The following is a 26,219-nucleotide window of genomic DNA, read 5'->3' as shown; positions in this document are numbered from 1 at the left end:
TGGTTGCAAGAATTCCAACTTTTCCGTATCTCAGTAGTCTTACAATTGTAGAGATACAGCAGAACAAGAACAGGATAGATAATGCATAATGATATACAGGTTTTAGCATTCTCTATGTGGCTTGTAATGCCATATTAAGTACTCAACACATTATGTTATATGATGTTATGCTACATGTTTCTACATAAATAAGTATATAGGTAAATATATGTACAAGTATATAAGTAAATAGGTTTTCAAAGAGTTAACAAAATTATACTACTATTTATACCATGTGTCAGAGTACTGTTGCTCTATCCTTGCAAACTATAGAGACTAACCTCTACTGTGGTGTTGAAAACACTTCCTCACACATTTTATAGTATCTTTGAAATACTAGAAAATGCAACTTGAATTTTTTTAAGAACTTAAATTGCAAGATACTTTTACCATTTCTTAAGAAATACTGCTGTACATTTTTGTACTACTGGATGAATGTTCGTTAGTTCCTTGTAACAAAAATATTCTCCTAAGGAGATTTTTTTCCTCAACACAAAGATATAAATTTCTCAAAGCAATCACGTTTACAACAGGCACAGCAGACCTGTATCACATTCGCCACCTTGTGGCTTTCTGCAGCACTGACCCTGTTTGTTTAGAATTAAAACTTGGGCTATTTAACCTTCTGATTTCAACAGAAATAACAGCACATTAATTGTAATCATCCTATCTATATAGTAAAGGGCCACTGGTAAAAATTAAGACGTAAAAGTATTACCTCTTGAGCTTCACAAGTCAGTGTTAAACATAATCCACTATACAGCAGGTGGAGAAAAAAAAATTATGACATGACTCATCAGCTTAACACATTGAAGTTTCTAAGAATACTAGAGAGGTAAATTTTAAACATTGCTAATTTTTGTCCTAGGACAGTTACATCAGTCTAACAGGTGCTGATATCCTAAAACATACTGAAGAGTAATGGTTAAACAATGCTTTTTACCAGAAAAGCAATTAGCTGCAACATTATCTACGTACTAATTAAAGCAACAAGTAGTATTTGCTAAACAGAAAGGTACTGGCAATATATTATTTTATATCCTAGCTATCAGAAACGCAGAATGAAAATTATGATGACAAAGCTACACATAAGGAAGTCAAAAACTATATTTGCTTGGGTTTTGTATTTTGCCCAAAATATATGAAACCCAAATCATCTGATTCAACATCTGGAGCACAAAACCTTAACTGGTAGTTTCAGGAGAAAGCAATCTTATTGTGGCAAGACATGAAGAGGGAGCTACAGAACTGCAGTATTGAAAGACCTGTGTAGCAGACAGTAGTGTGGGGACAAACAGCACTCTTCTCCAAATCATGTCAAGCGCTGTAACACACAGATCACTTCAGGAATGGATACATAAAAACTAATAAATTCCCTATACAAATAAAACAGACATTTTATTCTGAGTTGTCTCTCCTGTAAAAGGGCCGACTACTGAAGCTCCAGCCATACAATGTTTCCCGTGACAGTAGCCTCTTCCCCACGTATTCTCCGGTCTCATTATTGCAACAACTTACCCAACACTGCACCCACCTGCTGCTTCTCTACAGCAAAGACTGCCATCAGTAAAGCCAGGATAAGCATACACCTGGTTAAGACACACTGCTTTTCTGCATTCAGGGCAATCAAAGAAACTGTTCTAACAGTTATATGTAATGCACTATGCCATGTAGGCCTACTCTTCTAGAATACACCAGAAGGGAACTGATTGCTATGCCAGATATCTATGCCTGTTTAGGAAAATTTAGAAATTAGAAAATAGTTTACATGTCCTCTTGTGCTTATTTATTATTCTATATTATATCTTCCTCTAAACATGAAAAATTTTAAATCCCCAAATCACACAACAGTATGTGTTACTTTTCACCAGAATTGTTGCCCCAGTCAGTATACAATAAAGGTGTAAAAACTCATTGTATTTTCAGTGTCAGCACTAAGGTGACTGATTTAAAATTCTCCTTCAAATAATAGAAAAAAACCTGCAAAAATTACAGTGGTAATATAACACTTAAAACATACCCCTAAAGAAACGTCATAATCTTCTGGGGTAAAAGGTTTATCTGTCAGGTCCTCAAAGAAATCTGCTAAGGAATCCAGTGTTTCTTCAGCCAGTTTCTCATAAGTGGTCTCATCTAAAGAGCTACAAATGACATAGAAGTCCATAATTAGGAGGAAAATTAGAAGACAGCATTTTCCTTATAATAAAAACATACCAAGACTTTGGATTAAGCTGTAACCATGAAATGATCTTAAAAACAAGTAATCACTTTTCTTAAGGTGATGTAGGTAACAATCCACCTTATAAATGGAGGTGAAATTTTGAAATTAATTGGTATTAGAGATCTCTTAACTGAGGAAAAGGTACTTATTTCCTTATATATACTAACCTCCATTTAGTAAACACCACCAAATTTCAAAATAAAGCATTTTTGTAAAAGGACTTTGTGTAAGAATTGCTTAGTTTTCAACTCTACAAAGAGAGACAAAAGCATGTCCCATTTAGAAATATGTCATTTGACTCTACAAAACTTGCTGTAGCCATACACAGCTTAGAAATGTCACTGTCACATGTCATGTTTATGCATAGCATTTGCTTTCTCAACTGGAATTACCCACACAACTGGTAACTACATTTTATATAAAACTGTGCTTATGAATTACAGTCTTCTCCAGAGAGTCTCAAAGGCTTAAAGCACCTGTGAGACCATTTCTCTTTTCCTCTTTACTGGAACAAAGTGTAGAACAGTTTAATTAACCAAATGTAATTAAATCACATAAGTTGTTCCACTTCTGTCAGTAAAGTAATCTCAATTTTTGCTAATGCTTATGGCAATTAAACAGTTACCTTGGGCCGAATACATAATATGTATCAGTTGGTAATAGAAAACATACATTTTTAAAAAGTTTTTTATCCAGTAACTGAAATATGCTCTATTTCATTTATGTGAGGGACACCACAAAACGCCTTGGGGAATGGAGAACAGAAAGCCTTTGGATTGGGCAGCATTCATGTACTGGCTCAGGGTCCACTTTAGGCACTTAAAGGCAAGAGCCATTTCAAATATCTGCACAATCCTTTACTGTGTCTCAAACTGCTGCATCAGAACGGGAGAATCTCCAACAGATGCTGTGTCACCTCCTCTCAGAACAAGCAGAAATTTCCTATCCTCTGGCATATGTGAAATAGTGCTAGACACCTGCATTTAGGTACACAAGTTATTTGTTAAGCGACTTCCCAAATTCACACAAAATCCTTTTAGCTGAAACAGTTAGCTGTCCTTTACATCAAATCAACATTACATTAGTTTGTTAGTATTAGTTATTAATATATAAGTTATTCTAAAATACATAACCAATATTTTCATATTAATATATAAAAATTCATTTTTACCTTGTGTCACTCACAGTTCCTGCATTTCTCAAATTCATGAACCAAACAGTCCTGCTCTTCACATCTGCAGAAAATTGTAATTGCTGTTCAAAGTAAGCAGAAGCAAAATGGAATTAAAGTTAAAATGTAAAGAATTACAAACTATATAATATATAAATCATATACATACATATACATATATACGTATATGCATATATGCATACAAATTATATAACATAAAAATTAAACTGCTCCTTGAAGTCCTTTCCAGTCTCAAGTAAAATGTCCATATTCAGTATTACAGAGGTAATATGGAAGGAATTCTAACTGTTTTATTGCTCTACCACAGAATTACTGAGCAACTTCAGACAATTAAATGGCTTAGGCTCAGATTTTCTTAAGTATCCACTACTCAAATGCTGCACTGCCAACAACATGTATCCCTCTGCTGGAAGCCAGGACCATATTAAGTTGAAATAAACGCAAACCCTGAACCTTCCTTACATACAAAAGAGCCCGAAGCACTTCAGATTCCAGATTTACAAATTATGGAAAAGCTGTATTGCCATACCAGCAGTGTCAGACAAAGGAATCGAATTGGGAACCCCGATGAGGGAAATCAATATAAGCATGAAAATAAACCTAATCCCCACGTCAAAAACAGTAGCAGAATTACTTATGCCATCCACCAAGAAAGGAAGATGGCATGATTTCCATTTTCTTCCAACTGGCACTGAACATTTGGTTTAATGGCAGAACAGCACTCATGACTACTTTCTGTGTACTCATGCAAAGTTCTGAAAACTTCAGGCTGAGTTGAAAGACAAGTGACATTTGCAAAGGAGCTGTATCAGCCTCTCTTCAAGCACAGAAGAGCAAAACACAGGCCATCTCTCCCAGTGCGCTGTGACATCTATCCGCAGGTATTACCAACGAGTTGCCTGTTATTCCAAAACCTCGACACAGGCAGAAAGGTCAGAGCAGCAACACAACGGTACAGGCCAACAAAATATACCACGGTGTCTAGACTGCACCCCTTACCCTACAGCATTTCATACATGCTGAGAATCAAATGCTACAAGACAACGAGCACTTTCAGGCTCTATGCAGGCAGAGAAGCTCTAATGCCCGGTTTGTGACGGGAGGCTGCCACCAGCGGTGCCAGCACGCAGTCAGAACCCGCCTCCGCGTACCACACGCGGCTGAGGGCGGCCTGCGCCGCCTTCTGCGCCTGGAGCGGGGCGGCGGACGAGCGCACAGCTCCCGTGGGCGGCAGCTCCCGAGGCACGGAGGGCAGGAGAAGGCAGAAGGCAAGCGGGAGAGAGGGAAGGAGGGAGGAGGCCGGCGCTGGCTGCCGCGGGCAGACATTGACCTGCTCAGAGCCGGCGGCAGGCTCGGTAATCCCCGCCCGCCGCCCTTCCCTCCCTGCCCGCCCGCCCCAGCCGGCCCTCGGCCGCCGCCGCCGCCCCGCCCGCCGCCGCTCAGGCCGCGCCTCGCCCCTCGCTCACCGTGCTGCGGCCGCTGACGGCGGCGGCTGTGCCCGGCCTCGGGGCGCCCCCGGTGCCGCCGCGCCGCCGCGCCCCCGCCGCCGCCGCCCCTCCCGCGGCGCGCACAGCGCCCGCCGCCCCCGCCCGCCACATGGCGCCCGGGCCGCTGCGGAAGCGCCGGGGCGGGGCCGCGGCGGCGCGCGGGGAGCGCCGGGGCCGCGCGGGCCGGGCCTGGCAGGGCGGTTCGGGCGCCCGGCAATGCGCAGGTTTGCTCTTGTCACCAGCACCTGCCGGCTCCAGCCTCAGCAGCCCCAGGATAAATCAAACCCAAGTGCTTTGCTACCGAGACAGCACAGGTGTACGGAAGCCTGTCTGCCCGGCGAGGCTTTCGAGGAGGCAGCGGTTTCCCCGCCAGGCTTATCCTGGTGTCCTTCCCCCGGCACTAGCACGGCCTGGCACGGCTGTCCCTCGGAAACACGTGCTGGGCCCGGTGAGCTGCTCAGGCTCCCCTCGGGGAGATCTCGACCCCGACGGGTCATAAAGACAAGGAGCTGCAGCAGCCATTTAAGGCGGCCGCCCGCGCTGAGCGCCTTCATCGCTTCTGCCCTCAGAGCCGGCAGCAATCGCTCCTATCATCAGAGCCGGCAGTAATCGCTCCTATCCTCAGTCCCGGCAGCAATCGCTTCTATCCTCAGAGCCGGCAGCAATCGCTCCTATCCTCAGAGCCGGCAGCAATCGCTCCTATCCTCAGTCCCGGCAGCAATCGCTCCTATCCTCAGAGCCGGCAGCAATCGCTCCTATCCTCAGAGCCGGCAGCAATCGCTCCTATCCTCAGAGCCGGCAGTAATCGCTCCTATCCTCAGAGCCGGCAGCAATCGCTCCTATCCTCAGAGCCGGCAGTAATCGCTCCTATCCTCAGTCCCGGCAGCAATCGCTCCTATCCTCAGAGCTGGCAGTAATCGCTCCTATCCTCAGTCCCGGCAGTAATCGCTCCTATCCCCAGAGCCGGCAGCAATCTCTCCTATCCTCAGAGCCGGCAGCAATCTCTCCTATCCTCAGAGCCGGCAGTAATCGCTCCTATCCTCAGAGCCGGCAGCAATCGCTCCTATCCTCAGAGCCGGCAGTAATCTCTCCTGGACGGATCTCTGCCCGCATCTGCTCAGGCAGAGCGGTTCTGCTGAGGATGCTTACAAGAAGCTGGAGCCTGGGAAGAATAGCAATTAGAGGCCACACTACGCCCCAAGTATTCACTCAGGGACCCGTTCTAGGACTATTCTATGTGACAGGAAGTATTCTGATCTTCATCCTGCAGGTAAAATATTTCGCTGAGCCAGTAAAGGGAAGATAAAGCACATAATTTATCACTCCCACCATACCATCAACAGTATGTGAAGATGTAGAGTCTCAGCCAGACATGTCGTATTATTACTCAAACTGAAAGAAATAAACTAGGTTTGCCAAGTAGATGAGAGGTAAGAAATAATTCCTGTAAAAATGTTTCTTAAAAAGCCTGAACAGTTTCTGTGGAAGCACGGACGACTCACTTCAGACCCTTCCACGGGACAAGACCAAGAGATGTAGCCATTGCAAGTAAAACCATAAATATGAAAAGCATACACATATTCAGAAGCTTATGGCTGGTTACTGTGTGATGCATTTTTATATTTCAAAAACTCTTTATTAAAAGTTAGCAGCTGGGTGCTCTGAGCCACCTGATCTAGTTGAAGATGTCCCTGCTCATGGCAGAGGGATTAGTCTTAAGTGACCTTGAAAGGTCCCTTCCAATCCAAACTATTCTATTGATTCTATGATCTCCCACTGCATTAGGGAATAAGTTTTCAAGTTTCTTACCAAGATTTATAATTTTGGAATATTTTTCTATAAGCCAAAATTATTCTACTCTACGCAAAGGGAAAAAGTTCAATTCAAACCACTTGCACAAATTTCAACTGAAATTATGAAGTCTGTTTTAGCTAAAAGCTGTTTGTACCAAATTGTTATCTAACTTAGCCAGCTTCTTGTCTCTTTTCAACAGACTCTTGTCTTTCTTTGTTACCAGTGTCTTCCCAGTTTGTGTCCTTGTTGTATTTTGTGCGGGAGGTTTTCATACATCAAGCAAATTTAAGATACTCTTTGGATCCTTAAGAACAACCCATTCTTAGTCGTGCTGGTTTCTACAGGAGTAATGGTTTACAGAATGAGATAAGGCTTGTAGGAACAAATTATTTGTATCAGACCACAGAATACATTGGTAAAACAAATGACTGATTTTCATACCTTGGTAGGGAAGGGGGGAAACAGCTAGAAGAAGGGAGGAATACCTGTTCTTTTATGTAGTATTTAATCTATTTAAAGATGGTGCTTATTTATATGGCTTGCTTTTCCTATAAAAAGAACCTTGGCTGTTTTCTCATTTTATCCAATTAGTTGCATAGTGATTTTTCTCTAGTCATCTAGATCATACAGAACTCTCAATAAGAAATATTCATCTTGTGTTTGTAAGTTATTGACAAATCACTGAATTTTCTAAGTTAATGACAATTGATGTGTTTCTTAGTTAGTGAGAAATCAATGATTAAATATTTTCTCTAGTGCTAGCAATTTCACATACAAAATATTTTAAAAAGTTAACAACAGTTAACTTTAATTCAAATGTAAAGTTCAACAGTTAATTCAAATGTAAAGTTCAAGGTAGTGAATTTTACAAGATGTTACTACCAAGCAAGGATGAGCCACACAAACTTCTAAAGGGCTCAAATTAGGGATTAGCAATTTAAAAATTATTTTCTTAATGTTTTTCATCTTGATTCCTGTCTCTTAGGTTAATGTTGTTCATACCACAATATTGGTATGAGTATCTTTTTATGGTGGTGTAAAATACCTGTGAAGGAGTTCCATATGCAGAAGCACTGCAGAGACAGGCCCCACACATTCAGTCTGGAAAGAGCTGATAGTTTTTTTACTCTAAACAAATGTATGTATGCATCACTGGAAATGGTTTCAGCAAATGGCTTCTACAAAGAACAGGGGGAGTGCACTACTGATTGCTCTTCTGCCACTGTCTAATGAAAGGGTTGGGAAAATACCATTGAGTTATATGAAATTAAATTGACTGAAGTATAAGTAGAGTCAACAAGAAAGTAGATGCTGGGATATGTGTGGTTTCAAACCAGTGAATTGTAGTAAAAGGACACTACGTGGGTTGGTTTGTTTGTTTGGCTGGGGTTTTGTTTTTTGGAAGCTTTTTAAAAATTTTTTATTAACTGAGGGCAACTATTTGGCGGTACTACCACGAAAGGCAAAACTTCACTTCTTAATTCCATATGACTAAGTCACAAGCTCTGATAACAAAACTTTGGAATTATTCCATACCTTTCTCTAAGATGGCATCAACCTGTGCTTTTTCATTTTGAGCAACTTGCAGGGCCAGAGTATTCAGATAGCCCATGTTTGTGACCTAATTCTTCTTTGCTCCCCATGGAAAATTCGATCTGAAGAAACAGATCAATACTTTAAGACTCCCAGGAGTTGATTGTACCTTCTGTATGTTATTTTTACTTGACATGACCTGCCTTATCAGCTCTACAGGTATATTTGTAAGTCTTTATACTTTCATCAAGTGCTACCAATGTGAAACACCAATGCAAGATGAAGAGAACCAAAATACTTAAACACAAAACTTGCACATCCCTACAAACTCCTGTGCTCTCTGATGTTTGAAAATTTATACCATTTTATGCACTAGAGAGCAAAATAGGTTACAAGTTGTTGATCATTAACCACACACACACACACACAAACACTCCTTTTAAGTGCACATGCTGTGGAGAAGGTTTCCCCAGCAGGCTCCATAGTCATACGGATTTCCTTTTTCAAGTTAAATGACTGTTTTGATTTATAAATTACTGGGTTCAAGGGAATGTACACAAAAGATATCTTAGAATAATTTGGTATAGACATTCTGGTTTTGGACAGAATTATTGCAGTTAAGTTGTGAATCGTTTGGGTTCTTCCTAAGAACAAACGATTCAGATGCTATAGTTACTAGGTAATTGGGGAAAAATTGTCATGGGTGTTCTTTATGAAGGTTAATCAGGTGCTTAAATGTTTTTCCCCAAATAATAGTAATGACAAATATCTGCTTTGCACAGAGACCTATTCTAAATATCCTGTACACTGTCCATGATGGAGCAGACACTTGACAGAGATGTACAAAATGTTTTTAATCGCAGGACATGCAGACTGGTTTTGCTTTTCTCAGAGGAATGTTGCAGAAAAATTACCTTGTTGAGATTAAGCAGTCTAATTTTAAAGCCTAGAGAAGTGGTAATCATGAGATACAGGCTCCAAGTGAAGCCTTATGCTCTGCATACTTAAAAAGCAAGACACCCAAAACCGCTTTAAATTTCTCTATACTGTGCATAATTAAGGAATTATTCTTCTTGTCAGGATTATAGGATTATATGCAAGTAAAGTAAAATAACCCCACCACCACCATCCCCCACCAAGCCAAAACAAAAAATCCACCACACAAAATCCTTAAAAGAAAAATTCTATACAGGTACAAAGGATAATTCTAGGACTTAAAATACGAAGTTCTGGGTTTGTCAATTTAGCAGGTTTAATGTTTACTCCTAGAAGACTTGTTACTACCAATAAATTTGACAGCTTTCTAAGTGACACTTGTACAAATCTTTAAATACACCACTGCATCAAAGCCTGAAATCATGGACTGATGATCACTGGCATTTGGGATTATCTCCCAAAATTTTTCCCCTTGGGAAATTAGGGAACTAAAACAGTTTCTGTAGTTACCCTGAAATTGTTGCCCATAGTAAAAAACCTGAAATGGTTTTATAAAGTAATGCCTGTTGAGTATGTTACTTTGTCTTCCCTGCTCTAATTTCAAGATTCCACTTTTCATTATAGTGCTAGTAAAGACAGATGCCATGTTTCTCATATCTCAAGAGGCCTCTTAAGACTGTCTCATGAAGGTAGAGAAATGCAAGAACAATTAAGTCCAGTATAGATCAACAGTAGGAAGACAACAGTGATAGTCTTCAGAATAAAATATTTTATTCATCAATAAAACTATAGTTTACAGTAGTATTTTCTAAATAAATTATAGAATTTCTCTTTTACAAGAAATAAAGCAAAATCAAAAATATTTCAAGGACAATATATATACACAACATAAGGCCTTGTTATAAATAACATTTTTATCTCCTTTTATCTCCTTTTTACCAGCAGAAATTATCTTTAGAGGCTCATTTTCATATTGTATGTGCAGAGATTTGCCTTAACCCTCGTAAAACATCAGTTCCAATTTCCACTGATGTGGACCTAAGCAATTAGAACTGAGGGAGTACAAAAATGAAATTTATTTTATTCACCACTGTGTTTATTTTCAAATAGGTAAAGTAGGTAATACATTTTGCTTGTGCATAGTTACACAGTGCATGCAAATGAAACCACTAGACAGCTGGTAAGAAAATATCACTTCAAAATGCAAAAAAGATGATTGGCAATATTGTAGAAAGCAGCCTGAATACACAGTTCTTCACAGTTGAGCAAGCAACAGCAGATGACAGCAGAGCGTGGAATGTTTCATGTCATTTTTGTCAAGTGCATTGATCCTTTCTGTGGTTCAAAGATCCTGGCACTTCTTAGAATTAGTTCTGTTGATTATTACTCTTTGTCTATTAGGCTCAGCAAATTCCTCCTTCTTGAATGAGGAGTGAAGAAAGTGCTCTTCATTAACCATGGTCACTTCTCTTAGTTTTACTCTTAATGTATTCTTTGTTACTGGAAATACAGAAATGACAAGTTAAGAGTTGTATTTACTTGTTTTCTTACAGCATTATAAACAGGTCACATCTTTCTTACACTAAACAGACTGCTGTATAATTTGGCAGTCATTCTCTTATGACTTTGACCCTTAATCAAAAGCATTGGGTCTCTTTTCTTGTACAGTTAGCCCCTATGGGTTTTGCAGGCATTGCAGTACACTTGTATTATGCGAAGTAGAACTACTTGTTGCTGCAAAATGCTGAACACTCTGGATCTCAGAGAAAACAGAACAATCTGAGAGCACTCAGCAATTCACAACAGCTTATTTTTATCTTGCAGAACTTGGGCATTTACTACTTAAATATGGCAGTCTTCATATGTCATGAATGTAACTGCTGTCAGCTTCTACATGATGCTCTTTCTCCAGATGAAAAATCATACCTATCAAAAAACTTTCAGGCACAGTTAATGCTCTAGTCAATATTGTAGCAATCATTCCATTTCACAAAAAAAAAAAAAAAGAAAAAAGTTGTTAATAATCTTAATGGATTAGTGTTTTCTACACTATCCTCATGTAATAGAAATAGTTGATCACTTCTTGGCATTGCTGTAGTTAGAGATGAATTGAAAAGAAGCTGTTCTTTACTGAACATCTTATTATCACAGCTCAAACTAAGGATAAACTGTCAGCTGAAGAATATATTTCAGTAAATTGAATGCATCTCAGCTGATATATCCAAAATGGAGCAAGATGCAAAACCAAAACAAAGGGATCTGTAACGACCTTACTCTAAAACCTTATTAAAAAACATTTCAAAGACGTACGGTTCCATTTATTAAACAGATTTTTAAGGTCACCTTTACATTGTGCTTGTTGATACAACACTTAACTAACCTTTAAACAGTTTGACAACAGCCTAATCTTAATTATGCACCAGTGTTAGGGTGTTCATAATCACTGATTAGTCAGTGTTAGCATTCACAGTCACTGAGCACAGTGCCAATTTCTCAGGTGCTGTTTGGTCTCTCTCTCAGGAGTTGTGGTCTGGCAAGTAAAGTTGACTGACATACTAGCATCTGAATGTGCTAAAGCAGTGAAGTATTTAAAAAGTACTGAACCATTTCATATGTGAAGTGAAATTGTTGGACAAGTGAGTAAAATTAAAGGAAGTGGTATTCTAAAATCAATGTGATGTAAAGCCAATGAAGACTTTTAATTTTTTTTTTTTTTAATAAATTTGGAAAAAAAAGTTGAAAAATGCTAGTACCAGCAAAATAATGTTACATGAAACAAAACAAATTAATCAAAATTTTAATTAGCATCATCTTGTTTCTGTCTGAAAGCTCAAATATGAATGACTGCAGATCTATTCCTGACAAATACAGTGATTACTCAGCACAGCTTCTGATCTCAAGACTTCTTACTGCTTTTCACTAGGCTGTTGTCAGTATTGCTAATGCTGGTTTTTGGTATTCCACTAATTATGCAATGGAACCATGAACTAGCTAATTCTTGTTCCTTTTCCTCTGACCCTTCCAAAGCATTTCAGTGAAAAATTCCAATAAAAGTTGCATAACACAGTTGAAGAAAAGAGACCTTACAGTAACTTGTAGAAACTACTAACTGCATGAGTAAATCACAGAAATACTTTTGATGGTACTAATGCCATTTTGAGAAGATGAGATTTTCAGATGTTCATATTTATGTCAGGTACAGTCCAGTGCTGTATTATTCTGGAAAGAAATCCATCTATTTCAAGGTGAAGGACATGATCCTCTAGGCAACATTGTATCCACTACACAACTTTTGGGGTTACATTGATTACAGATAAAGAAAACCATGGGGTTATTTTTTAATAAAAACTGAGTTTGGCTGTAGCAATTTGATCCAAAATGATAACTAATACACAAATGACATAACAGGAATCATTCCTGTAATCACTGCCTGAGATGTCTCACACTGTGTGTATAATGAATTTACTATATTTGAGCCTACTTGAGGCTTTTTGTCTTGGAGCATTTTTGTGCTCCAGTTCTCTTTCCATGGATATGTTTTTGAGCTGATTGATTTTCTCTTATGGTGTTTTAAAAGCCCCAGGCATGAGAACATGTTGTTTCGTGATAATACAGGCTGGCATTTTAGCACTTGACTTCCTCAGGCAACGTATTGCTTGTGGTCTGAATTGGTACTTTTTAATCTAATAAAGCACCTAATTTCTGTGTCTGATTTTCATGCAAGGGTGACTAAAATGTTCCTTCTTACATAATGTTTCTTCTGCAAGAACACCTCTGCCAAACTACATTCAAGTGCTTGTTTGTTTTTCACCTCCGACCAGGTTTCAGTTTTATGGGACACATAGGCCTCTTTTTTTTGTCTCTTCTTTTCGGAATCATGCATGGATGGATACAGGGAAAACATAGATAACAACAGAGGAAAGGAGCAGTTAACCACACTGCATTAAACAAGTTGACTTGCTCCTTTCAGCCTTAAACAATTTCTGCTTTGAGGGGAGTGCTTGATTTGCTCTACCATGCGCACATAACATTTAAAGGATTATTATGCTCACAGGGGAAAGGAAGGATACTTGTAAGTGAGAATGTCTTAATTTCTTTCTCATAATCCCAGAATTCAGGTTCAGTCTACTGTGTTTTTCCACCAGTATCTTCAGAGGAAATGGTGAGGCAGAGAAACTGAAGCTTCCATAAAAAGAGAAACATATTAAAATTTGAGGTATACTGTGCAGTGTGACTGCATAACTTCTAGCTTGTTTTACGTGTATTCTATATGGGAATTGCTTTCATGTCAGCTGCACTTGTTACTATTCCACAACAGCACCGTGAAGAAAACTACTCTATGATTAGAATTTAATTGAAATTATGGGAGAGAGTATAGAAGAAAGGGAGTACTGAAGAGTAAGAAGAGTCAGAAAGTTTTGACAGCTTCTACACAGGTATCTTACCAATATTTGTAAATCTTCTTACCTATGCATCTACAGCAGATTTTAAATACAAAATTAATCTTCAATATTATTTTAAGACTTAAAAATCCTATAATAAAAAATTGTTATTTGGAAATAAACCACACCATTAAGCAATTTTAAATGTAATAGTAAAATCTATGCCATTCATCTGACACAAATCATAGCTACACTAACCAGGATCTAACCACTGGACTTGCTTATCACTACAGTTATTCTATTATTTTATTTTACTGAAGCCCTTATAAGTCCATATCTTCAGTAGCAGTGATATTTGAATTATATATAAAATTTATTAGCCTTTCCTTTAACAATGGGAGACAATGCTGTATTTCCATGTGAAAACATCTGCATTACCCAAGAATTTTACATTGTAGCTAAATATACAGAAGTATTCTGTAAGCAAAAAATAATTCATTAATGAAATCCTATAGACAGGGCATATGTTTATTTAAGATCCTATAGACAAGACATATGTTTGTTTAAATCCTATATTTACCAGCAGATGACTTAACATATATAGCATCACAATGGAACAAATTTGAAAGTTTTTCACTGCTATACACATGCATGTTCTTTTTCTGCTGAAAGTGTGAGGAAAATCAACCCTACTTGAAGTAAATTAAATATCTAAGCCTGACTATTCTGATTTTACTGATATTGTAATACAGTATGTGTCAGCTATCTTTATAAATAATTTCATGGCAAGGCTAAGAAAACACGGTAGGATAGTTTATAATAGCAAATGTTGATTTTTTAGCTACAGAAAACTCAGTCAAACAATTTGAGACTTTACTGCAGAACATGAAGGTGACTTTTAAGTTATTCCTTACTTTTTAAGTGGAATTACCACTTTTAAGGCATTCCATAGGGATCCTGAGCTAAGACCTTCAGGACTGGTTGCACTTGTTGATCATAGATCATTGTTAAGGAACTTTTGTAAGACTGGACTTATATCCTTTACTAATTAAATTCCATAGAACATTGAGACACTGTTGTGTTCAACAGCATTTGCTGACAATGCCTGAACTGACACCAATAAATAGAGCTGCAAGGGAATCTTAAAAAGATCAAATTTATTCACAGAGGAGGAAGAAGAAAACCTTGTTTTGTGGATTTCTACATCAAAGTGTTAAATGGGAGTGTGTTACCTTCTCTGTTTCTGGCTTATATACAAGAAACTTGTTTATTTCAGACACAATAATTTGTTTTAAACTCTCTGATCTATCATTGTGTTACATATTCATAAAAGCAAGAAGCCTTTAATGTTTAAAGTCATGCAGAGAAACATTCCAAATTTAGAAGTTTTTTCTATATCTCCTTCTATCATTTATTTATTATTATTAATTTTATTTATTATTTATTCCTTCTATTTAACTGATAATTAAAATTATTTGTATTAATTAATCAGTATCATAACTATGTTACTATAATAATTGGAAATAATTTAGATTGTCTTATACCTACGGCTCATTGCAGATGATGCTTAGTCATATGCTAGCCATAAAAGCTAGATTTCTTAAGCTATTATCTGGGTTAAAGGGTTTTTAAGAGAATAAACCAATATAACTTAAAGTAAACTTGATTTGAGAATGTACCTAACAGTGCTTCTCAGAGTAGCAGGTGAATAAAATGCTAGTTTGAACTTGGTCTTTTTCAGAATTAAGAAATTATAGGCCTAGACCAGCATTCAGTTGTGATCCCAAGATGTATCTCTACTTCTGTCCTGGAACAAAAATTCTTGCTGTTACCAGGTGCATTCTCAGTTTTGACATCAGCAGCACAGTGTGAGTTTGCATGGAGTGCCTTTAATCTAACACCTCAAACCCAATACCTGTAAGAAGTGGGTTTTTTTACAACCTCATCTTACTTGACTATTGGAATTTCCACACAAAACTGTTCAGAAAATGCCATTTTTAAGCTGCTCTTTATAGTAGAATAATACAATGCCATTTTACGACAGTTTTTTTCCATACATGGGTCTGAAAATTCATAGTTCTTAATTTACTAGTGGACTAAAATTTGTCCAAAAGGTTTAGTATTTTAGCATTTCAAAGCAGAAGGCAAAGACATCAAAGGATTAATGGTGCCCAAAATTAAGCAACTTAAGGTATTTTTCATTAAAATACTTAGTGGGTAAGACTACAGAAACTTGCCTTGTAGTAGAAACACAAATATTATTAATCACATGGTTAAAGGAAAATCTGAGAATGCCTTTTAAAACTACATTTTTCTGCTTGCATTTTGCCCTTTTAAAAGTACATCTTGTAATTTTTCCAACTGAAGGTCAGATCAGCTACAGTCATTGATTTGCTTTATTTTTGAGATGTACGTTAGAATTACTCCTAGTATTCTCAAAAACATGCATCTTTTTCTTCTAACATGCATTTAATCATCCTCCTATAAAAGCAAAATATCCTTCTGCTCCATGTTTATACTTTAGTATCATCACGTTTTCCCAGCCACAGGCTAATTGTTGTTTCCAGGTCCAATGAAAGATGTCGCAGGGCATCAGGAAGTAACAGATCAGTAGAACAGAATCCTATTCCTTTTTCTTCCACAAATACCTCAGGATGCATACGGGGTATATGTGATTAAGTTACAGCTCACTTCCACAACCATCTCAACAGTTAAGTGGGCATCAATACAGGGTGTGAGACATGAGAGAAGGCAGGGATAAGTAACTTCTCAAGATGAGTTTGCTTAAGAAGTAACATATGCTTAGCTATGGTATCCAATTTCCTTGAAGCTGTCAGCTGTTGCATACCTAGATGGTTCAGGGTGCCATTACCTTGATTATTGACTTCTGAATTTGTTTTTCTTCAGTAAGCAGAGAAAGGGTGCTGCTAGTTCCAAAAAGCATCTATGATTCTCTCCATTTAAAATCTATCAATTCTCCCAGACTTTTGCTCAGGGGCATAAACACTGGGTATTTGTATGACATCCAAAGTTGGGTTTTAATTATTCTTCTGTTTATATTCTTCAGTGGAATATACTTACTTATACTATATATACTTACTGCATTTTCCAAGACATGATAGTAATGAATGTTCTACAAGGTGAAAACTAACTAAAGACATGATTATCACACATGAAACTCTATAAAGACAGCTTAACAAAAGATGTTACCTGTGCCTGTCACTAGATTTTTCAGAGCATTCTACCACCCACCCTACAGATTTCAAACCTAAAAAGAAGTACTTCACAGTGCTTAGCAGTATTATTGTTAAATAAGGCTGTTGCTTTATAAACTAAATTCAAAAGCTATCAAGAAGAAATGGTTTCACTTTTTAAAGTGGGCCAAAAGAACCACAGATCAGCCCAGGCTGAAGGGACCATAAGAGGCCATCTAATTCAACCTTTTGCAGGAAAGGGAGCCTGGATGAGATTATCAATCATCATGGTCCAGCTGCAAACTTCCTTTCATGAGAACTTTACCACATCCCTGGGGGTTGTTCCAGTTAATCATTCATCATTATAAAATCATGTTCATTGTAAATCATTCTCTTCCAATCATTCTCATTGTAAAAACAATTATTTCTTACATATAGAGGAAACCTCACCCACTACAACTTGTATCCACTGCCCCTTGAGAAAAGGAGGGTCTCAATACTATTTGTAGTCATGCTTTAAGTTTTGGCAAACTGTGTTAACCCTGAAAATTCTGTGGACGGAAAAAGCCTAACTTTTACAGTCTTTCCTCAAATCCTTTCCCCATCCTTGACCATCTTTATGGCACTCCTTTGGCCCCTCTTCAGACCATCCGCATCTGTTTTGGAACTGTGGGGGCCAGAACTGGGCACATTACTCCATGTGCAGTCTGACAAGTGTTGGTGAAGTGGGATGATCACATCTCTCTCTGTCAGCTGTGCCCCCACGGGTGCAGCTCAGAATCCACTTTGCCTCAGTAGCTGCAGCAGTGCACTGCTGACCTGGTGTCTGTGTATTGTCTGCTGGGACCCCTGGGCTCCTCTCAGCAAGGCTGTTCCACAGCTTGTGGGTCCGAGCCTGGCTGGCCTCTTTGGTTTTGTGCTCCCAGGTGCAGGACTCTGCACTTCCCTTGGTTGAACTTCACACAGCTTTTGTGGCCCTGTCTCCCAGCCTGTTTATATCTCTGAAAGGTGGCTCTCCCTGCCAATGTGTCCCTCTCCATACCCAGTTTAGTGACACAGCTAACGTGGTGAGGGTGCTTTTGTTCCCATCATCCAGATCATTGGAGATGTAACAACGTGGAGCTCAGTACTGATCCCTGGGGGGCCTTGCCTGTGACAGGCTGCCAGCCTCAGTAAAACACATTGATCAGCTATGAGATGATTCCTGCCCGTCTCACAGATCACCCCCATCCAGTCTGTATTTAACATTTGTCTAGGAGGAAGCTGTGGGAGACATGACACAAGTCAAATGCTTTACTGAAGTGCAGGCAAGAAACATCCACTGCTTTCTCCATATTGACTGAAGATGGTCATTAATTTTAGAAAGGTTATCATGTTAGCCTGATTTGCCTTTGATAAATCTGTGCTAGATTTTCCCAGTCACTTGCTTCATTTGGTTGGTAATAGTTCCTAGGAGGCTTGTTCTGCCACTTTCCCAGGAAAGGAGTCCTTTGTCCTCTTTTGGGCCATTCTTATAGACAGGTATGAGATCTTCCCTCTTCCAGTCATCAAAGTTGCCCCCTGATCTTCATGAATTTTCAAAAATGATAAGTCAGTATCCCTAAAACAACAGCAGCCACTTCTGCTGACATCCTGGGGTATATTTCCTCCTGGACCTTGCATTTATGTGGGCTGAACACTTGCAGGCCACTACTGGTGGGCCAATGTGTGTTATTGTAGCTACTTGATCCTGGGAGCTATGGTCAGTCTGGCCATACTGGTGAAGAGGGAGGAAAGAAGGTATTGAGAACCTCTACTGCCAGCATTATCTGTAACTGTTTCCCCTGCCCAGTCTAGTAATGGGCCTGCGTCTTCCCTGGGCTTGTGCTTAACTGCTGTCTTATGTTACAAAGTAAGATGTAACCAAAAGTAAGTATTCTAACACCATCTGTTAAAAACAGGTGGGGGTGTGCTCTTCAGCTCTTCCATGACTCATCCCTGATAACTCCCTCCATATATATGCCTCCAGTGCGGCATATCTTCTGTTAATGGGCCATCAGGTCTCAGGGCATGACTTGAAAATTACATCATCCCACTGTGAGATGCTCTGCCCAGGGGGAGGAAACAAGCATTCCTATCTGGATATAATCTGAGGTTTGGAACACTACAAGCAGCTTTATCCACTGGATTCCCAGAAGACAAGAGCTCCATGACCACCACTGGACCTTCAGAGGAAGATCAGACTCTTCTACAGGATCTACTTCAACAGAACTACATCTACCACTTTAAGAAAATTGCAGCCACCATTTAATCAGGCTACTACCTAAACACTGAGTAACAGGGTGTCAGGTTGCATTCTGACTGTCAATGTTTCTGTGTTATTGCACTTATTTTCATTTTCCTATTAAATTGTATTTCTGATTTGGGATTCCCCACTGGTTTGCTTTCAAACTAGTACAACTGCTTTTGTATCTGATCTGTATCTGATCATTTCTTCTTGCTATCTCTGGCCATTTCCAGTTCCAGCTGAACCTTGAACTTCATGTGTGCAACTCTACATGCCCTAGCAAGGATCCTGTAGTCCTCATTGGGTACCTGATCACTCTTCTGTGGAGGGTATGCTCCCTTTTTGCTTTTTACAACTCTCAAAACCTCATTGTTAAGCCTAGGTAGTCACTTGTTCTGTCCTTTCATTTTGTAGGCAGCAAGCTGTTATTTTGCTTCCAGCAGGATATTATTCAAAAACTCCTAGCACTCCCATGCTGCTTTTCTTTCACAACATGCTTCCTGTTAAATCACTCCTATCTGGGCTCTGAGTATACCAAAGCCATCTTGTCTAAAATCCAGAGCCTTTTTCCTGGTCTTTCGTATGCTCAGCAGGATCTTAAACCCACAATGTTGTTGTGATTGCTGAACCCAAGGCTATCATTTGAAGTTGTCTTTTCAGTTTGTCAGCAGTAAATGTAGTAATGCATTGTTCCTAGTCAAAATGACCATCACATTTAGCAGGATGCAAGTCTTCACTTATTCCAAGAATCTCATGAACAACTTGTGTATTGCTGTACTGTTCTCCCAACAAATGCCTGGCTAATTGAAGTCACCCATGATGACCAGGTTCTTTTGGCTTAATACTTACTTGAAGGGCCAAAGTAAGTTTTTGTCAGCCTCATGATCCTGCTTTGATGGCTAGAAACATCCACATAAAATATCCTCCTTTGTGATGAACATGTGATAGACATTTTGTGGTCTCCATAGGTTACCTTCTCCTTAGGTTACACCCAGATTTCATTTTTGTGAAGTACAGCTTCACCTCCTTTTCCTATCTTTGCAAAAGAATTTGTAGACATCTATTGTGATCTTCCAGTCATGTGAGTCTTCCCACCAAGCTTCTGTGACTCCTTTCACATCGTAACTCTCAGACTAGTTCCTCTTCTTGACTGGAATTCATGCTTTAGTATGCATGTACTTGAGGTGGTTGGACTTAGGATTCTTCCTTTGCAAAGTGTTGTGAAGCACTCCCCCCTACTCTAGTACACCTACATGCTCATCCATGTTTTGTTTATGAGCATTCAAGTGTCACTGCTCTGGATCCTCCTCTAAAGTTGTTTAGTTAAAAGCATAATTCATTAAGTCAGTTAATCTGCTAGCAAGGTTAGGTTGCGTGTGATTAGTTGTTTGTTCACTTCAAAATATTTCAGTATTTCTGAGTCCTTTTTTGTTGAACAGATGATTCAGGTCCACACTGTTACTAGCAATGAGCAAAATTAACACAAGTCCTAAAGGAGTAGATTGATTTAATATGCTACTTGAGGTCACAATTAACTAAGTCAATTCTACATCTAATTGGCCACTGGTACTTGCTACTGTCTTGTGTCAGTGGAGGCAGGTCAAACAACAACTCCCCTAAGTGTGCTGGACTATTAAATTAATAGCTATTAATTGCACTGTACATGCTCAAGCTTTGCTGGCTAATAAGAAGGAAAAAAACCATCAGTGGCACAGCCTACAGAAGAGGACAATGTGACAAACATATTTTATCTTGATGTAAGATCAGATAATAACATGTTTCACACAAAAAATTTTTTTTTTTTTTTTTTTTTGACAGATAATCAGTCACTGGAACAATTTCTGCAGGGATGTGGCAGAGTTCTCATTGCTGGAGATTTTTAAGCTGCTGTGGAAAAGGTTGTTAGATAATCTTATCTAGGCTCCCTTTTCCACAAAAAGTTGGACTGGATGATGTCTTGAGGCCCCATCAACCTGAGCTGTTTTATGATTCTAAGATAGTATGGATTTCTTAAGACAAAAATCAGGTAACTCTAGGGATAAGAGAAATAAAAAATGCAATATTTTTTTTTCTAGAAAGATGACAACCATGCGAAACATTTATTAGAAACATGAACAAACTTCCCTCTTTTGATTCTTCATCTCTGGTACAATTCTTGCCATGAGATTCAAAGAGAAATATTACTAGAATAATGTCAGAATTGTTCATGATTTATGAAAATAAGCCTTTGGGAAAAAAATCTAAGCTTAACATACCTGCCTCCTGCATCTACACTGACAATTTCAGAACAGCCTAAAAAAATGAGATGCACAAAACTCATTCAACTGAAACTTGAATTGGGTGCCTACTGCCTTTGTGTCTGTGGAATGCGAACTGTGGGTATCTAGAGAACTTCTGAAACACAGGTGATATGAAGACAAAAAAAAGATAAATATGACCTTATCTTTCAGTAGTAAGTTAAATTGCTCAAAAGGAACTGAAATAGCAAAAAAAAGATACATTTTTTAATCAGCCATCACACTTGGACGATCATTCAAAGCAGAAAAGGGGCCATTAATGTACTTCACACTGAGCTCTACTGGCTTCAAAATCAATGACATAAACACAGAACTTTTCAATCTGAGAAAATTTAATTTCTACATTGTGAAGTATTCTACATGAAAAGGAAAGATTTTACTGTTATTGTTGTTGTTGCTGTTTTGTTTTCTCTCCATTAGAGAACAACAGAAAATACCTACCATTAGAGAAAAACTAAAGTATGTTTTGGCATACTTCATTATTAATGCAACAGATAATAGGAATATAAATTCTTGAACGATTTGCTTTGGCAAATCATACCTATGTAAACTTACGCACGTTTCATACAAAAAATACTTCAATAAACCTCTGGGTCTTGATGTTAAGCAGGTATTTTAGTCACTTACTGCACCTGAGTCAAAGCAATTACAGGTAAAAAGCCCATCAGAAACAATTTGACAACTTACTAAGTAGACATCCAAAACTGAAGCATTATCATTTTCCATTTCCAATGTGCTCTGCTCTGAAGTCAAAAAGATGGCACTATCTCCCAAAGTGAATGTTGAACTTGAAGGTAACCCTTTACTGCAAAGAGAAAGGAGAGTACAATCAACCAAAAGTCCAAGTTACAAAGCTCAGTCATAACTGAAAATTTAAAAGTAAGTTTCTCTATTAAACATAAAAATCTTCAAATATTTGGAAAAAACAAATATAGATATGTTGACAATGACTAGATAACTGGGAGCTCGTATCTGACTAATTGTAGAGAAACCTTAGCTTTTTCTTCTAGAATTTTATCAGAAATTAATGCTCTTCCTGAACTTTGTTTGGTCAACAAAGCTGAAACACTCAAAGGTGTTTTAATGGAGTCAGATGTCCCCTACTGGATGTCTTGACTACCTGCCAGAAATTAGGCTCCCAGCTGGCTTGAAAACTCAACTGTCAGTTGAGCAGACATATTTTAGAAGTTCTTGTCTATTTGCAGACAAGGTGAAAAACAAAAATTCTGAATTATAACTTGGTATGGAAACATGGTTACAGCTATCAATCCAGATATTATTAATTTTCCCCTCCCTTTGCACTATTTTAAGTCTATTTCAGATGGGATAGAACTTCAGAAAGGGCAAAACTAGCATGCAAAGTTCAACATGCAGAAACTAGCACGTAAAGTTGAGATTCAAATGCTCAACAAAATAATGAATCAATGTCATACTGCAACAGAGCTTTACATTCACTACATTACAATGCTCCTTTTATCATATAATGCACTGGACATTTTTTTCAAAAGCAATACTATTTCTCTTGCACTAGGTTGACCCAAGTCCCACTGACTTAGCATGATTCTCATATGTGTAACTTGAATTCTATTGAACAGTGTAACAGAGTGAAAACAAAAATCTTGTAATAAATCTCTTAAGAGTGATATACATGCTGTCAGCGGTTGGTAACTGAAGTTCAAATCTCTTCAATAGCATCATCATAGCTGCATTTATTGCCAGTTTTAATGCAGACTGCTTTTAAAGAGACTGGTAAGGCAAAGACATATTGGGGTGGCACAGGAGAGAACAAGTGAAATCCCCCCCCACAGTGCTTCAGAAACAACAAGTCAGAGGAATAGAGTTTTAATACAGTTTCTACAGTGCACTGAGTTCTCATCATTAATTCTAAGGTTGAAAAAGAAAAGCCAAGCCAAAAATAAAAAAAGCACTTTTACTTTCTCTTATTCAGTAATGACCAGCCACAAGGAGCATGCTCAACTATGCTGTTGCCCTCCTCTGGCTAAAAAATTCTATTTGATCTTGGTTCTTAATTAGGAAAAGAAAAAAAGAAGCAAAAATAATTCTATCATTAGAGAACTGGGAAAGCTTTGTTTTATTTTAAGCCACAATTACATGTTACTTCAATCATGGTCAAATTTTCATTCCCATGGGGATACCCCCAGTGTCTCAGTGCATCTGTTCATACATTTAAGCATTCTTTTTCTTCCACCCGACTGCTTATTATCAAGAAGCATGTGTGAATTTAATCCACTTTGAATCAGATTCAAACAAAGTTGTCTAAGCTTCAAAAGCTAACCGTAGTGTGTGGACAGACAGAACACTGCAACTTAACACAAAACAAAAGTTTGTTTACATAGAACACCCACAGACTAAAGGGGTGCTTAATATTCCTTACAACAGAAAAGCCAATATTTGTAAATCCCTGTCACTGGAAAAACAGCAGAACAGCATTTTAAAGTCTGGATGCTTCAGGAAGCTTGACTGTATAAGAGAAAAAACCCATAATCCCTCAAAGCCTTCCAAAATTTCAAGTGGTCTCCACTGAGAAACAGCAAGAAAAACAAACAAAAAATTAGAAAATATACAGATGATAAGGAAGAAGTAAGAGAAGGCAGAAGTCCAGACTACATATACATCTTACAGAAATGAGACAGAGACTGCATAAAGAGAAAGAGGAATTAGATTTCATATAGATTTTTTCCCTTAGGCTCAGGTGTATCAGAAGAATTCAAAGTCCTCCTTATACAGCCCGCAGTATCTTGGCATCACTCTAAAAAGGGAGGTGAAGCAGTCCTTTATGCATCATGAGATTTTGTTTGGATTTGGGATTGGAGAGTCCCATGAGACCTGCTGAAAAATCACTGAAAGAAGATTTTCTGTATTCTTGAAATATTTAAAACATTAATTTTAAACATCTACAGTTTGAAACATTTTAAAGTATTTTAAAGCAAGTTTCAAACATTTCCAGAAGCCTCATTGACCTCCTTCAGCTCTTTGCAATTCTAAAAGCATTGTCAAGTGACAAGACAAGAATCATAGTGCTTAGATTTCATTCAGTCATCTTCAATTTAATTTGTCAGTACTTAATAGGAAAACTTTTCCTGGAAGGGGAAAAAAATCTGTTATCACTTCTGTAAAAATAATCCCTAGTATAATATGTAAGTATTCCATTTCCTAAGATAAAGCAAATAAACCCTTTCAAAGAAGTGGTTTTGGACTAATATTTACATTTCCTAGTAGAAAACAGATCCTTTAGGTACTAAAATATCTTTGCACCAAGTATAAACCTACTTGAGGAATGGAGAATATTTGAAATTTTTTATAGAAGCAATAAATTGTCAAGTCTGTTATTTTACTGAAGGAATACTTGACATTGCTTATGTCAAAACCACTTGACTGAGAAACAGCTTCATGGAAAAGAAACCAGCTGTCTTCTGACAAACAAGAAAGCCTACATTTACTGAATAGCATATGCCATGATTGGTTTTTTCTTTTTCCTTCTGTTTTCTAGGTCCAGTCCTTTTTGCACTGAAAAATACAGCCTTTTCCCCCTCTCCACTGCTTTTTCATTTGTACTAATTCCTCTTCATGCTGTCTGGATAGCACCTTGGATTTCCTCTACTTTTTCAACAACTGAGGAATAACTTGGTGAAAATAATCAGCTTGCAGCCTGGAAAAACACTCCTAATAAGCTGTATGTTTATGACTGCTGCTCAGTCTCTCTTTTTCATCACTTTAATCACAAGTCCCCAAAAGCTTTGCATTTTCTATCAATTAGTTATGCTAGTTCTAATCTGTACCAAGCCAGCTTTACAAAAGCCCTCCTCACAAGACAGCCTCAGGAGCTGGCTCCACCTCAGCAAGTCACCTCTCTCTGCTTAACCTCAGCAGCAGCAGTTTCTCCCTTTCTATCACAAACACTGAGCACTCTCAAGGAGAGATGGCGCTGATAGCCTTTCTTATGTTATAAGCCATTTGCCTCTTCTTGGGGAAGACTGGATAACAGAATAACATTCTCTTGGGGAAGACTGGATAACAGAAATAGAGGATAATTCTGAAGAAAAAACCTAACCCAAATAGAAAATACAGTGTGTGCTTCAAGGTATGCAAAAGTATTACCTTTCTCTGTTTAATTATTTTTTTCTAAGTGGTATGGACACATACTGCTCATTAGTAGGAGTCAAGATGCTGTACAAGTATCACGTTATTACTATGCACACAGGACTCTCCTCCTTTATTACCTTAAACCAGAAATTTCTGACAGGTTACAAGCAAACTCTCTATTTTGTGCAATGTTACTTTGATAGACAAGGAAAAAGCCTGATGAAGAAGATGTCAAACTGTTACTCTTTAAATAACAAAACAGAATGTCATAGCCAATTACATATTTAAAGATTGAAAGCAGATCCACATTTGCAAAGAAATCTTTAATTCAGGCTTTGTTTCAAAGACTGCTCCAAGCTTTCTGTTTATCAGAGAGAACTGGTAAAATGATGAGTCCTGCATCACATAATTTTCTAATACTCAAAAGAAGAGCTCTAGAAAGAAAAAATTCAGATCTGAATCTAAAATTCAGTGCATCACTGTAGCATGGTTTTTTTTGGTGGGTTTATTTCCCTGCTAGCTTTTTTAGTGAGAGGACTGAAGTTCCTTCAGTGAACCATAAAAACATAAGTAAAACTTCAGATGTATATATTATGTAGTGCCAAGAAGGAGGAATGATGTCCCTGAACTGATGCCAAAAGAAGTGGGTAAGAAAGAGCAGGTGCCCAGATTCTTCTGAAAATTAGCTCAATACTAAGCATGCTTAGCAGCCTTCTTAACTCCTAAGAGAAAACCATTAGCTATGACAGGGAAACTAAACCTCATGAATTGTAC

At 38.2% G+C, this 26,219-nt stretch overlaps 1 protein-coding gene across 4 annotated transcripts in view; it reads right to left on the bottom strand.

Annotated features, from left to right (window-relative positions):
- Positions 1 to 26,219, bottom strand: part of PIP5K1B (phosphatidylinositol-4-phosphate 5-kinase type 1 beta) — a 113,617-nt gene that overhangs the window by 4,359 nt on the left and 83,039 nt on the right. For 3 of the 4 annotated variants that reach the window (XM_056513695.1, XM_056513694.1, XM_056513696.1), the window contains 3 exons: positions 22,029 to 22,146; positions 3,432 to 3,514; positions 2,060 to 2,180 (listed from right to left, as the gene is read on the bottom strand). In XM_056513695.1, coding sequence (XP_056369670.1) covers positions 2,060 to 2,180; positions 3,432 to 3,514; positions 22,029 to 22,146 — 322 coding nt within the window. Of the gene's footprint in view, positions 1 to 2,059; positions 2,181 to 3,431; positions 3,515 to 9,951; positions 10,703 to 22,028; positions 22,147 to 26,219 lie in introns of those variants that run through there. The other variant, XM_056513697.1, reaches the window with a different exon arrangement.

This window comes from Oenanthe melanoleuca, chromosome Z (assembly GCF_029582105.1).
Source record: "Oenanthe melanoleuca isolate GR-GAL-2019-014 chromosome Z, OMel1.0, whole genome shotgun sequence".
In the NCBI taxonomy this organism is placed as follows: Eukaryota; Metazoa; Chordata; class Aves; order Passeriformes; family Muscicapidae; genus Oenanthe; species Oenanthe melanoleuca.
This window is presented reverse-complemented; position numbering and strand designations above follow the sequence as displayed.